Raw genomic sequence first — 15,791 nt, forward strand, 5'->3', positions numbered from 1 at the left:
AAATTTAAGCCAAACTGGCATAGACAGCAACGTACAATACCTCTCAGTCATTGTATGACAATCATAGAAGTGTAAATACCATATGTATTGATTTGGCCAAAGTTATAGAAAAATAGTACAGTGTTTCAAACCATCTACTCCACCATTTTGTATCCCTGGGTTTATGATTTATACAGATGACAGTACATTGACAATGACCATATTAATAATATTACACTTGAGATACAACCAACACTTGTGGAAAAAAATGTCAACAAATGAACACAAAAATGACACTTTTATTATTTTGCATTTAAGGAAATCTATATGTTTTCTATAGCTTCATCTTCATGTATTTCACATCATTAAAAAGCTTTCCAAACAACAACCTAGTTCAGTTTCTTGTTCTGTTTATCAAATGGAATCTTGTACCAAAAGGTCAGTTTGTGGTTTAGAATACAGTATTCCATTATTTTCTCACAATTTTCTGGCTGAAGTAATAGTAATCCACATTCTGTGTAATTTATCCCATTTTTGCTCCAAACACCAAAAGAAATGGCATCTGCGCTGTAGCATCCAGCTGTAACAAGAGGTGGGACAAACAACACACTCAGTATGCCATCTGTTGCAAAAGGCCATCATCTTCTTCTTCTGTGAAGTAGAGTGAAGAAGACATAGTTGTCAAAGTTCATGTGTTCTCTTCTGATGTTGTTACCCGGGGCATGACTTAGTAGTAACTGTATAATACTTCCTGTTGTGTAATAATACTTCCATCAAATTCACCACACCACTATCTTCAGGGTGTAACAGGATGGTTGATAATTAGGATAATTATAATAATAATAACAATAATAACATAATAATGTTAATAGTAATATGGCTTAAATAATAGATTTGTTTCTCCAATGGTACAATCGTAACAACAGTGATGCTACAATATTGATATTGATCATCAAACATGGCCAAATATTATAATTCCAAGAAAGGACTTTCTTGTTCTACTAGCATATTCAGGAGGTACTTAATATGCTCTTTGAAATCTGACAGCACAGTTACCAAATGTAGCACATCAACTGTCATCAACAGTGCAGCCATATGTTGGAGTTTTTAGTCTTCATTTATATTCTAGTAGCGTCTCAGTAGGGAAACAGTTGAACTCTCTGCCGGGCCATAAAATACTATATCAGCATCCTACTTCACTCCTTTTGAGGAGGAGTGCCATAATTACTGAAAATGTGTGTAAAACATCAGGGAAAAGCTTGCTTTACAACTCACTAATAGTTCCTTGGTTGGTCGGTCGTTTTGCCCGTCTCATCTCAGAAAGACTACAGGCAACACATAAACTGAGCGACATTGAGAGCTGACAAATTGCATCGACAAGTAATTCTGCCCTGTTATTGGTATGTTCGGTATGTTCCTTTCATATCTTAATACTGATCAAACTAACTTAATAAATCCAGATGTAAATGTACGAGAGATATTATCACAAATTCTATCAGAATTGATCATATTGTTATTAATGTTATTATTATCGTGGTTGTCTTGATCATTATCAGAATCATTATTTCCTATTAAAAAAAAACGATGCACTCGTTACGGGAGTATAACAACGAGATCAGAAGAACCAGCCTTCCCCACCCACTCAAGCACTGAAAATGTATGCAGCACCGCCAGGAGAGGGGTGCAGCAATAGCGATTGTTGAGTGGTTTGCAAATTACACAGAGCAGCATGTTGGTGCAAGATCACCTCCACATACACAAAGACGTATGCGGGTAGCGTTACCATCACACCCGTCAAATCTCAGTCGTCTTTCACCTGAATGGAGTTGGCGTGTTCAGTTTGCTCTCAATTGCAACAACCATTTTCATATCAGTTTTCCGTGTTGATTCACATCACTTCCTTGGGGTTAAGGAGACAAACGGGATTCTGTGTCATTTGAAGCAGCCTTTTAATGCCAATGTAACTCCCTCATAAGAATGACTAAAAGCCGGTCTTGAGATATTAAAAGAACAGACATCATAATATGATTACCAAGATGACTAATGGGAGTATCGTATACCATATAGGTTCAACCTAGATTGAAATATGTAGCCTACTGATCACTCTACTGCATGTTTTCAGTTGGTTTCCATTGACCGCCCAGACCTCGATATATGATTTATTTATTTCATGTGAATGATACATGGCTAGACAACTGTACACATTATATCAAACTAAACAAAAATAATTGAAGACATAGTTTAAATGCACAAAGCTTTAAATGGTATTAACACATGAAAGGTACACCGTAAAAAGATGGTTCGTACAATTGTCATACAACCAAATACTATTATCATACATTTCTGTTCCACTAAACCAAAGAATGTGGTCGAATCCACCCACTGAATGCCATTGCAAAGACAGGCATTTAATCACCCTTATGACAGCGTTATGTGGCATCAAAATGGTCACCATGAGAAAGAAGTTCATATCAAATTCACCACTTATAGCACATATCTTGCTACTGATCGAGTTACACTTTGTCAACATTTCCCATACAAGTCTTTGCAAGGTATTAGCTCACTGTTGATGTGTTTTGTTATTTCACCTAAATTTGCTGATGGTACACGTATATGCTGGCATCTGGAGCTCTCATTTGAATAATCAAGTAGCCTGCTGGAACATATGGAATATATTCTCAAAAACAAACAAGAACAGAAGTGTCCAGTTATCGTCACGGTTGAGGGAGTGAAACACAGGAAAAACAGCTCGCCAAACAGAAAACTGGGGGAACTCTCCGACCATTCTTCAGTATTCATGGCAGCCAAATTCATAGATTCACAATGAGTGTTGCAATTGAGCCCTTATGTATTCGAGGAGTAGCCAAACTCAAAACATATGTATCGTATAATCAACCTTCACAATCACCGCCCCTGATTATTCACAAAACAAACTACTACAGCTCGTACATCCTCCAAAATATCTCTGCGTTAGAGTCTGCAATGTAACATATTCAAATGAAAATATATTTATGTATCTGTGGGATTTTCACAGTAGTTTGTACTGTACTGTACTGTATGTACCGTTTGTCCTTCCATTTCTGCCTACCTAAAGCCTCAAGGGGAGACTATTGAGTTCATATGAGATAGTGTCTTGCACAAGTATTTTCTGTGAAAGCAATGTCTCTAGCATTTTTCCCCCTGCAATGTCTCCAAACGTCAATGTGGTCAGTGCTGTGCGTGACTTAAGTCTTGACTTACTGGCCAACCACAACTTGGGGGATTGAGCTACAGTACTTGGAAAGACGTTTCTTCTATGTGAATACAACTCGTAGAAACTCCAAGAAACATTTGCTTTGACACAGATTTACATTGTAGCGATGTTCGTTTTTGAACTCCATTGCCGTGATCGTTACTACAAACACAAGTAGCCCATTGTGGTAATCCTTGGCTAAGTACACTGTCGCTGACCAGTCTATGTGTTTGTGTATTGCAGTGTCAGTCTATCCACTCTCCTGGTGTAATGTCAATGCACTGTAGTGTTTAATCGTTCAGCACGTAAAGAGGCCATCAATCCCCTCTCTGTCTTTCCCTTGCACTCTCTCTCTCCTCACTCTTTTTTTTCAGATTTGAGTCTCTTGAACGTTTTCCTTTGAGTTTCCCTTGAACAAAAGAGGCTCCATTTGTGGATTCTGGTTCTGGCTCATGAAACCCTTGATCGATCCGTGTAATCCCATGGGGGACATGGGGAGGGACATCGGCAGAGGTGGGGAAACAGAAAGAGGGTTGGTGTTGGCGCCATTTCCGGACATGGTCTGGAAAGTGGCTGAGGAGATTGGAACCTGTGTACAGGAGATGGGGATATCCTGGCCTTGCTGGTTCAGTGGGGGTGGGTTGTTCTTGTTGCTTAGAGTACTGATGCCTGCCCCTGTCCCAATGCTCAAACCCATCACGTTGTTGTTGAAATGATTGGCCTTGTAGTAATGGTTAAGATGCTCTGATCGCCCGATGTTGGGAAGGTTGACTATTTCCGGATGATGCATCCTCAAGGTTCCGTCTCCTCCGCACCCAGATTGCATGGTCGATCCCCCTGAGATGCCGCTGCCGGCCCCGGCACCCATCTCATCCTCCACGTTGATGATCTCGATGGCGCGTGTGGGGCCATGGTGCTTGTGCAGCTGGTGCTGCTTCCTAAGCTTGTAGAAGACCACCAGCATCACGGCCGCCATGAAGGTGATGGCCACGAAGCAGCCAATGATGATCTTGGTGGTCTTCATCACGTCGTCCAGGCCAGGGATGTTTGTGACCTCCATTATCGACACTGTGACTGCCTTTTCAGTGGCTCTGGTGGCTCGCGGTGACAGAGAGGAGAGAGATGAGCGAGATGGCGATATGGTGAATCCAGCCCTGCCTTTACCCAGTACCCCTCCTGAAACAGTGGGACCCAGGTAATCTGGCGGTACGTAGGTTTCGTTGATGTACTGCCTTGCAGCGGAATCCTCCCCATTGTTAGTTTCCACGGTTTCCACAGTGACGGTGGTGAAGTAGCTGAAAGGGTTGCTGGAGTCGGAGGTAGACACGTTGAGCACTGCGGTTGCCGTAGTGTTGCCGGCGGAGTTGGTCACCATGCAGGTGTATTGGCCCGTGTCCTGCACAGTCACATTGGTGAAATTCAGGGTTCCATCGTGAAGGACTGAGATCCTGACGCGGTACGACCCATGCGTCATGAGGGTGCCATTTGGGGTGAGCCAGTTGACAGACGTCATGGAGGTGCCAGTGCGACACTTCAGCTCGGCAGCCATGCCCTCTGTGACATTGAGGTCAGTGGGTGGCTCTACAATGACGGGAGCGTAGCATGTGAAGTGGCTCTGGTCCAGCTCACCAATGTACCGGCCCTTCAGGCCTGGGGGCGCGTGGCAGCGGGCACAGCATGTTGTGTTACTGGGCACCGTCTCCTTCAGCCACCAGCTAAGCCACAGGACATCGCAGTTGCACACCCAGGGGTTGTGGTTGAGGTGCACCCGCTCCAACTGGTGCAGCGGGGTGAAGAGATCGTGGGGCAGCGAGTGCAAGGTGTTGTGGGACAGGTTGAGTTCCTCCAGGTTCTTCAGGTCGTCGAAGGCATTGCGCTCAATGACCGTCACCTTGGAGTGCATTAGCCACAGTTTGCGCAGCGACACCAGGCCTTGGAACGAGCCGGGCCGGACATTCCCCAGCTGGTTCCCAGACAGCTCTAGCTCCTCCAGTCGGACCAAGGGTGTGAGGTTGGGGATTTCCTTCAGACCGCACATGCCCAGGTTCAGGAAACGCAAGTTGAACAGGCCCTCGAAGGCGGCCTCAGAGATGTAGTCCAACTTCCGTAGTTCGCCCAGGTCAAGGCGGCGCAGGGAGGGAACGCGGTGGAAAGCGTACGCCGGCAGTGTCTCGATGGGGTTGTTCCGTAGCCAGAGCTCCCGCAGCTTGCTGAGGTACTCAAAGGCCTGCGACGGTACCAGCGTGAGGCGGTTGTCGAAGAGCTCCAGGGTATTGAGGTTAGGCAGGCCATTGAAAGCGCCCACCTCGATTTGTCGGATGTGGTTCTTGGAAAGCTGCAGGATTTCCAAATGCCGCAGGTGCTTGAATGTGTCAGACTTTATCACCTGTTAAGAGAGATAAATACATGTTGGTACATTGTAGCCATATGAAACGGCTCTGCCATAAAGCATACTCTTTTCATATGCGTACATGTATGGATTGTAGGTAAACGTAATGAGAGAAAGGCATAATTACCTCAATCGTGTTCTCTTGTAGGTTAAGGTATCTTGTGTTCACAGAAATACTGTCCGGTACTTCCACCAAACTCTTCCTTGTACAGATGACTCGGCTTGCCTGATTGGAGCAGCTACAGGGGTTTGGACATGGGGGCGCAGCCTCTGTTACCTGAGGTCCATGGTGGTGGAGCCACAGTAAAAGCTGGACCAACCAGAGGAGGGAGGAAGGGGTGGAGGGGCTGGTCACCATGACAACACGCATGGCAAATGGGTCATGACCCACCCCTAGTCCTAATATGTTAATAAGTCCCCTCTGATACAAGACAATTAAGTGGTTCCCTTGTTGTTCATTTTACCAATCCATTCTATTGTTCTCTTTCAAGTATTTTTAATAACTGTGAAGAACTGTTAGATATTAAATGTTCTCTTGATTTATCATTTATATTTCCTCAATTGACTATGTTAATGTCAGTGTAAATATAAAATGCCGTCTAATTTTCAGCACAGCTTTTTAGGGAATTATGTATTTGTAGATCCCATGACAATTATTAGAACAACAAAGTAGATGTTTGGTGAATCTGCTCTTGATAGGCGTATCTCTGTGGATGGTAGATGCTCCTCACTGTATAGGGGAGGAAGAGAGAGAGCGAGAGAGAGAGAGAGAGAGAGAGAGAGAGAGAGAGAGAGAGAGCGAGAGAGAGAGAGAGAGAGAGAGAGAGAGAAAGAAAGAGGGATCAGACAACCTCACAAAGCATGAGTTCTGTAACTGTAGAAGCATTGTGAAATCTCTGTGGGCACTGAAACATCGAATCATGTTGGACTTTTAACGCAATTGCAAGATTGATGGTCAATACATAACATGTTTGGAAAGCATGTCAGCTTTCAGGTTTACACTAAAGCATTGGTTCTCATAAATTAGGCTCTAGAGCTTACTGGTGAGTCACCTACTATTTACTAAAGGTGGCAGGTGGCCTAGCAGTTAGAGCGTTGGGCAAGTAACCGAAAGGTTGCCAGTTTGAATCCCAGCTCCGACAAGGGGGAAAGTCTGTCATTCTGCTCTTGAGCAAGGCAGTTAACCCCCCACAAGTGGAAGTCAAGTTTCGGTTGGACCTTGTGTGCCATTGACAATATAAATAAATCATGTAAATGTAATCCTTCATAGGTCGAGGGGAAACATTTTAGTCAAGGCTTGATACTCTGAGTTTGCTCAAAAAGTGGATCACAAAATATATATATTTTTTTTTTAACTCAATAGCTCAGGTGTGTCACAACTCAAAGAAACCACAGGCCTAGAGCAAAGTATGAAGTAGACTTTAGAGTATGATTCATTACTCGACGATGAGAGAAAAAAACGAAACACCTTTGTTATTTATGAGCATAATCATACACACTGTAATGTATTTGGACTGGAGAAAAGGTATTTGTGTAAAGAATAAACATGAACACATGCCAACATCACTCTAAAAGACTATAACAAGCAAGCGTTGAACTGTCAGTTTGCTATTCTATTTAATGAGGTATAACTTGTTTTTAGAATCACTGTTACACAACTACTGCTACATGGTGGAAACAGCTTAAAGTTTCCCGACATCAAATTTATGGTGACCTAGCCCTAATGATCTGCAAGACAGATATTAATTGAGTCACAATCAGTTCTATTGATTACAAGGAACTGGAGGGTATGTTTTGTGATGTTGAGGGGTACTTCCGCAACCAAGTGTACAGATGCTGGATCATAATTTGAGCCAGTTTGCTACAGCAGGAAATGAATCCTGCAGCAACAGGAAATTTGAATTATTATGTGGATTATGATTGATGGATTTTTTTTGTATGGGTTGATACATTTTTGGTATCAGCAAATCTTGAAATTCTTAAGTTTGAAATGACAAACTTTAGAAGCCTTTATAAACCTTGAATACATTCCATGTTTGCATTTCTCAGCAACGAAAATGGAGATCTTACATCTGTAACTCAGCTTTCGGCATCCCTCCTGACTGGTCTGCATCCTCCAATAGCCCTTCAGGGTTTGATTGGGGTGAAAGAACCCGGGTTAAACTTGTACCCCCTAGCCTTGCGACTGTATAATTTCAGTAGTCCATTTCACGGTGAACGTGTTTTACATTAAGCAACTCAACCCTTGTATCTCTAGTGTGATACCATCAGGCTACTCATGATGTACACGTACCACATTTGAAAAGAATTGTCTTATGAAGACACAAACAAGTAATTTATAGGTTATTGCTGATTACCAGTTTACCATATCATTTTTACATGGTCATTTCTGACAATTTCTGCTTCTACAAATTGGGAAGTAAAATAGCTAACATAGTTATCTTAGGATGTATACAAACATGGGATCCCACTCTCATCTCTGATTCAGAGGGGTTGGGTTAAATGCGGAAGACACATTTCAGTTGAATACATTCAGTTGAACAACTGACTAGGTATCCCCCTTTCCCTTTCCTTCATCCTCCTTCCCACACACTACCCTGTACTGTCCCTTTAAGACCGACAAATATGGAGACCCTTATCAGAACCTCAATACAATACTACATGTGGTTCAAGGCCCTGTTGTTCAAACTAAAGCTACCTGTGCTCAAATTCTTGTATATCCATCTATATCATACCTCTCTGGTAAATAGTCAGATTGTAACCCCAAAACATCCTCTTTCCTACGCAGTGCCATGGATGCATGCGGTCCTAGAAACCCGGTTGCTGTGGCAACCGGCTCACACACCATCTTGTGTTTCACTGCCCAGTGCCCTATCCTGATTTCGATTTGAATATTATTAGGTGCAACAGAAATATGCGCATTCACTTTTATGTGGCATGTCTTGACCTCTGTATTTAAATGTGTCTGTGTGTCCTAACTTCTGTTTCTTAAAAATCTGATGAATGTATGTTGTCCTTCTGTATATAATGTTTTCATGTTTATGCCCGGGGACTGCAGACGTAAGTAGCTGTTAGCTAAATCTGATGCAACACATCTGAGACGTATGTTTTTCTTGTACGTTGTCCCTGACTAAATAAACGTAATAAGTCAAATGAATTTATCCCACGCTGTAGATATACCTACTGTAGCAGCTTTACTGTATGGGCGTCATTTTCAACCAATCAGTGTCTCATTTTTCACTCATTTAACACCTACATTCAGTGGCCAGTATATTAGGTAAACCACCCCATTCCCGAAAATAGTTTGCTCCTACAGACAGTGACCGTGGCTTGCTACATAAAGAAGGCAGACAGGCATCGAGGCATTTGATTACTGTTCGATTGAACGTTAAAACGGGCAAAACGAGAAACCTAATTGACTTTGAGAGCGGTATGATCGTTGGTGCCAGGTGCACTGGTTCCAGTTTCTCAGAAACGGCCGGCCTCCTGGGGTTTTCGCGTGTGACAGTGTCTAGGGTTTACAGAGAATGGTGTGACAAACACAAAACATCCAGTCAGCGTCCGTCCTGTGGGCGAAAACAGCTCGTTGTTGAGAGAGGTGGACGGAGAATGGCAAGAATCGTGCAAGCTAACAGGCGGGCCACAAACAGGGAAATAACATTGCATTACAACAGTGGCGTGCAGAACAACCTCTCAGAACGCACAACTCGTCGATCATTGTCACGGATGGGCTTTTTCAGCAGACGGCCACATCGGGTTCCACTCCAATCAGCTAAAAACGATAAGAAGCAGCTCCAGTGAGCATGCGATCACCAACACTGGACAATTGAGGAGTTGAAAAACATTGTCTGGTCCAACGAAATCCAGTTTCTGTTGCGTCATGCTGATGGCGGAGTCAGGATTTGGCGTAAGCAGCATGAGTCCATGGCCCCTTCCTGCCTGGTGTCAACAGTACAGGCTGGTGCCGGTGTTGTAATGGTGTGGGGAATGCTTTCCTGGCACACGTTAGGTCCCTTGACACCAATTGAGCAACGTTTCCATGCCCCGAAGAATTCAGGCTTTTCTGGAGGCAAGGAGGGGTCTGCCCCGGTACTAGATTTGTGTACCTAATAAACTGGCCACTGAGTGTAAGTCAAAAGCTTTTTAGGGTTCTGTACGCTATGTTACACTGTCGGGTGCCTGCATGTCAACAGCCCATACTTGCTCACTAGACATGGCATGTTTCTTTCTCTGACAAAGGGGTCATTAAAAAGTTATGCTTTACAAATGTTCTAAACCAATCTGAAATATCTGGCTGGTGGTTTACAGCTCTAGTACTAGAACTAGGCCTACCTATTGAAATGATTGAGTAGCCTAAGTGAGTCCACGATATCTTTAGACCGAACTTAACATAAATAAAGGAAAAATACACAAACTTCCCATACCACAATGTCAAAGTACCTGATCCAGAGATGATCCCTCAAACATATACGTTGCACACATTGAACACACTAAAGCCAACCCCTGCGTCTCACGATAAGAGCGTAGGGAAACAAACTCTTCATGAATCCTAATGTGCGCATAGGCTGCAGATTAGATCCACATCAATGGGTGTTAAAATATTGCTGAAATCTTAATGCAGCCATTAAAGGGCCCAGTGTAGTAAAAAACTTGATTTCCTGTGTTTTATATATATTTCCACACTATGAGGTTGGAATAATACTGTAAAATTGTGAAAATGATGATAATGCCCTTTTAGTGTAAGAGCTGTTTGAAAAGACCACCTGAAATTTCAGCCTGTTTTGGTGGGATGGAGTTTTGGCCTTCCATGGTGACATCACCATGCAGTAAATTAGTTAATTGACCAATAAGAAAGACAGTTCCAAACATCTCTGCAAATAACAGGACATTTTCACTTTCCCCCATCCCACTCAAACCACTCATAGACAGTCCTGGCAAAATTCTTGCTTGAGAAATTGCTCTTTGCTAAGGAAGCTATTTTTTTAATTTTTTTTTTACCATTTTAACAATCACAGAAAGGTACTTCATTGTTACCCAGAAATGATTTAATATTGAAATAAAAATGACTGCATTGGACCTTTAAGAAGCTTATGATGGAGAATAACCTAAATATAGGTCTGTGGAAATGTTCTTTACCCGACCTCACACGTACACACACACTCACGCAAACACGCACACACAAACACTTGTACACACCAAAGTAACGTTTAAATCCATGATTCTCCACTATAATTTCAACGTTGAGACAAATGATTGTTGTGTCACTGGGCATTAGATAGTTTACCGGTCTTTGCAATGGACAGTCGCATTGGGGGAGGGGAATATATTAAATATGTGCCCCGGAGGTCCCTTCACGATCTATGTGGCCATCATTGTAAATAAGAATTTGTTCTTAACTGATTTGCCTAGTTAAATAAATGTTACATTTAAATTGAAATTACATTTTTTTTTAAATGTGGGGCCTACACTCCAGAATGATATCTCTGAGATTATGCCCACTGGGCACTGACGTCAGTTCAACGTCTATTCCACGTCGGTTCAATGTCATTTCATTGAAATGATGTGGAAACAACGTTGAATCAACCAGTGTTGGACTTGTCCATCATTGTGAAAATGTTCTCTTTTATTGTGGCGATCTTGATCAGCAAAAGTACATTTTTATTACATAAGAAGTGTATGTTGGGTCTTACAAGACAACAGAGGGACGCACCGTTGTAAAGCGAGTTTATGAGCTCATGGCTGCATGGGGAAATGATTGCTCTTTACTAAGACTCAATCCAAAGCCATCAAAACAGAACACATAGTGTTGTCCATGGATGTACAGTATCTCTTATTTTCAGACTCTCTCATACAGGCTGTGCACTGTGGAGGCAGGCATCTGCAACAATGCAATTCTATAGTGCACATTCTCTTATTGTAGGTGAACGTTGGCTACCTACAGTCTACTAAGGCATGGCAAATCATAACATTTCCTCTCAATTCAATGTGTCTATCACAATAAGACCAGCGAACTGACACAAATGTGTGCCTTATTATTTGATTTACTTGTTTTACTGAATCTCCTAGCCCTTTACTCCCTTCAACAGAGTGAACTTCTGTTAGGGAGGTGGCTTTAGCCTATCTTGGGCTACGCTAAAAAGCACTGGGGGAAAAAACACACTGCGAACTCTTGAGTTACCCTATACCACACATTCCACCTTCAGTGGAAGAAAAGGTTGAGTCGTCTGTAGCCTTTTTCTTTTATTTCCTGTCGCAAATACAGAACATTACATTATGTTCATATAACATGGCTCCGGTTTCATTCCCATGTGACATAGGCTCTTCTTACTCCTTTCCCCCATACACTAGTCTTTACACTGATGCAATGAATTTGTCTCATGTCAAGAGCTGGTTGCAGTTGCACACATGTAGATATTGATCGACTACACACAATCAGTTCTGGGAGAAGAAAGCGTTCAGTCGTGAAGAAACAAATGATCTGCAACCTGCTGGCCAAATGTTACACCAACACATGATTATTGTGTAATCACTGTCTAACAATGGTTTATTCTTTGGATCTGTTGAGGTGAATAGTGGGGTAACACTTTACTTAACTAGCCAGCGGTTTCAATTGACTTCAATAGCCTGCAACTATAATGTCCATTATGATGCAGTTATAATGCATTGTCGAGTGTATAATGTAGACTATTATAATAGTGGCAAAATGATCCTGAATAAATAACAGCCATTTTGAGTAAGTTGAAATGTTGATACATAATAGAGACATAGGCCTAACATAAGACTATTATAAGCCTTATTATAAGACATTATAAAGGCTCATAGCTTATATGGTTATAACAAGTTATAAAGCACAGCACTCTAGTAAAGTCACAGTAAAGTGTTACCAATTGTGGCTTTGTGTGGCTTTCAATATCCTCGGGCTAAAGGCTACTTGAGCATAAATAGAGTTCCTGTAGGGTTCCCAACTCTTTCCGTGGCTGCCACTGCTCTTGCTCAACAACAAAATATCCTCTGTGTCATCACAACTTTTGGAGATATTTCAACAAAACGATTTTCTGGTAAATTTATCAAATGTTTTGAAAATCTGAAAAAGTTGTAGATATACTCCAATGAAGTTAGATTTATAGTTGTTTTTTAAATATACAAAAAGGAAAGCCTTAAGATGAATTATCCACGTGTTTAGAGAGAAACATGTAGATCATTTTTTTGTAAAGCAGTAATATGTTGGATGAGTGTGTTGGGGGCACCCCCCCCCCCCCGCCCCCCCCCCCACCTAGTTAGCATTAGCTGCTAGGAGTGCTAGCTAGCAACCTTACTACCAAATCATCAAAGGTAGAATACATACAAAGATAACGTAACTTAATTGCAGTTGTAAATGTTTCCACTAGTGACTGATTGCTTTGCAGTTAATGTTACTTTATAGCCTTTCAGCTATTTTGCACAGCATCCCTTTGTTTTCAGTCACAGGTGGGGACTGGATTAGGTGTGAGCAGTGTAGCAGGTGGGCTCACGAGTTGTGCTTCAATTTTACTGGGGATATCTTTATTTGTGACCTTTGTACAAATTAGAATCGTGCAATAATAGAGCATAAGAGAGTTGCCATATCAATGTTACACTGAGTTAATTAGGTAAATTATTGTTGTTGTTATTAAATGTTATATTCAAATGTTATTTAATGTTATTAGTTATATTCCATTCCAATGAATATTTATTTTTATGAATTAAAAACAAAGATTGAAAACCTTTTGCTCTTAAATGTAATTTTAAAGACTGCTGGGATTTCAAATCTTGCATTATTCAAATAATATTTAGTTCAATTGTACGTCATGGATTGTATGGAAAAGGAACAGCAAAGAAAATGTATGTGCAGGTGAGTTAAAAGGAGGGACTTTACATCAAATCTCCTCATAGTGCGGCTATTAATGGTGGCATGTGCAACACCCTTCGCCCCATAGTTGATTTAAACAATTAAAATTAGACAACTGGACATAGCTTTGAAGTATTACGTAGTAAAGAATTTCTAAATACAACTGATTAAATGGATTTTAACACACTTTTGTGAAACCCTATTCCATGATCTTCTACCGGGGTAACTGGCCACCGGCACTTTAACAAAAACAGCCCTTTTCTAAAAACAACATTTCATGAAAAAACTCAACTGTAGCCATTTATTACCCTTTATAGTTTATTCGCCTACGCATGGCATTCATCCAAATACCATTTATTTCCCAAACCGTTGCTTTTTTGTGTCAGCAATTAGACATTGTTCTTTAGGGGGGGCTAGTTACCCCCTAGTACCCAATACCACGCTAAATTAGGCCTGATATTTACAGCTGGTCTGAGATTAACACAAAGCTGCAACAGCGCTAACGTCTAGGCCTACTGTAACTATGACAACACTAAATTGATTCGGAGTTGTTGGACGTGGGCTTCCTGTTAGGAGGAGGCTATATTCAAAATAGTGGAAATCAGAATGTTAGCCTATTGGGGAAATTAGGTAGGTCAAAATGGTGCTTCAAACACTTCAATTGCAGGAGATATTTTTTTCCTCCTTAATTGGTCTGACATTTTACAGCATAAAATGGAGAGTCTAAACATTGGAATTAACAGTCGAATTAGATCATTTCCAATGAATTTATATGACAAATAGGTTTAATCTATTCTCAATGTATGTCCAAAGCACAATAAACCCTAGTGAATATAAATTAACATACAATTTCATTAATGCAGCTGGCCTCGCGCTACGGCGCACCTTCTATGGAAACGCAATTGAAATTCTTAGAATAGGCCAAATTCGGCACATGCTGCATTACAAAATGGCTTGCATCGACTGTCTCTTTGAATGTGGAATAATGACAACTACACAATTGCAACAAGAATAATGATATTTAACGTTATGAAGGTATATTACTACAAAATAGGCTTACATATGGTGACAATATGATTTCAACAGCTTTTAGGGTTGAAATGATCTTAAGAATACATTTCAACACAAGATCATTTCAACACATCAGCTTTGATTTTCAAAATGTCTAACGTTAATTGGAACCTACTAATTATGCCGTGTATCCATTTATACTTCGCTATTTTAGCTAATAAAACAGTAATGTCGCCACCTGATATCCGCAGAAACAAACCAAAATAAGAAATAGGTTGACTACGGCTGTCTTTTCAGACGTTTCTACCAGTATTAGGCTATGTGCAATAGACTCATACCTTTCTGTTTCAATTGCTGCGGCGTGAGGTCGACGTTTTCTGCTCCTTTCGATCCCTCTCCTTTCGTCAGTCCCCCAACCTCTCTATCTCTTTCTCATTTTCTCTTCTCTAAATTGATTCGCTCGCTTCCACGGCTGTGAGTTCGGGTCTTGTTCTTGTCTTCCGCAGCAGCAACGCAACAGGGACTTCATACACCGATAGCACGTTCAATATAAGCAGAATCCACACACACCATGAAAAAAGGTGAAGAAACGTTAACGTTACAATATATAAAGCGGTATTTAGTTGAAATAAAAACGAAATCCGGATTGGATGCATCCAAGCGTCTTCTTATCCTTGGAGACGCGCGCAGGCAGCAAACGCGACGGCTCCCGTTGGGCAGTGTATTTTTGCGCTCCAGCATAAGCGGCAGTATACGCACATTCCGTAGGTCTGCAGCTGAATGCCACGAAGACAGCGTAAGCTCTCAACATGGATCACAGAAGACCAGCCATTTATGATGGAGGGCCATGGTCAAGAAACTCGCCATGTATTCCAAGACATATGGCGCTAATGCACTACAATATCCTCATGGTCTTTGCAATCGTTGTGCAGGCCCTACTATAACCTATGTTTGTAGGGTGAGTGGGATATCAGGTCCAGTGGGTTTGAGGGAACCTAGATAGATCTATGGTGGGCTACGGACAGTGGTCACAGAGTGTTAAGTGTTTGATATGACTCAGCACTCTATTGCTCGATTAATTGATTGATTCGGTACATTTCAGGAAAAGTTGCATGAGGTTTCGCTGCAGTGTGCTTAGTGGCTTTGAGATCAAGATATTGCTGGTTGCCAATTGCATCTCAGAGTGAGTGAGCATATTGCCACTGGGCCTTTGGGCAAAGTAGCTATTTCACTAACCCCTGGGCATTTTCAGTTGTACTATTGTTACAGAAATGTTGCCTTATTTAAATGTGTATTTTTGTTAACCTTTATTT

General features: G+C 41.6%; 1 protein-coding gene across 1 annotated transcript; it reads right to left on the bottom strand.

Annotated features, from left to right (window-relative positions):
• Positions 1-258: 258 nt before the first annotated feature.
• Positions 259-15,264, bottom strand: LOC129855641 (leucine-rich repeat-containing protein 4B-like). Its single transcript, XM_055923523.1, has 3 exons — positions 14,817-15,264; positions 5,728-6,330; positions 259-5,597 (listed from the first exon to the last, which is right to left on the bottom strand). Exons 2-3 carry the CDS (start codon positions 5,968-5,970, stop codon positions 3,582-3,584), a joined length of 2,259 nt encoding a protein of 752 aa, XP_055779498.1. The 5' UTR covers positions 5,971-6,330; positions 14,817-15,264; the 3' UTR covers positions 259-3,581.
• Between the last annotated feature and the right edge of the window lie 527 nt (positions 15,265-15,791).

This window comes from Salvelinus fontinalis, chromosome 1 (genome assembly GCF_029448725.1).
Source record: "Salvelinus fontinalis isolate EN_2023a chromosome 1, ASM2944872v1, whole genome shotgun sequence".
Lineage (NCBI taxonomy): Eukaryota > Metazoa > Chordata > Actinopteri > Salmoniformes > Salmonidae > Salvelinus > Salvelinus fontinalis.

Coding starts and splice junctions, on each gene's coding strand:
- LOC129855641 (XM_055923523.1), bottom strand. CDS start 5,970: ATGCGTGTTGTCATGGTGACCAGCCCCTCCACCCCTTCCTCCCTCCTC. Junction 5,598..5,727: donor TACAAGAGAACACGATTGAG/GTAATTATGCCT, acceptor CTCTCTTAACAG/GTGATAAAGTCTGACACATT.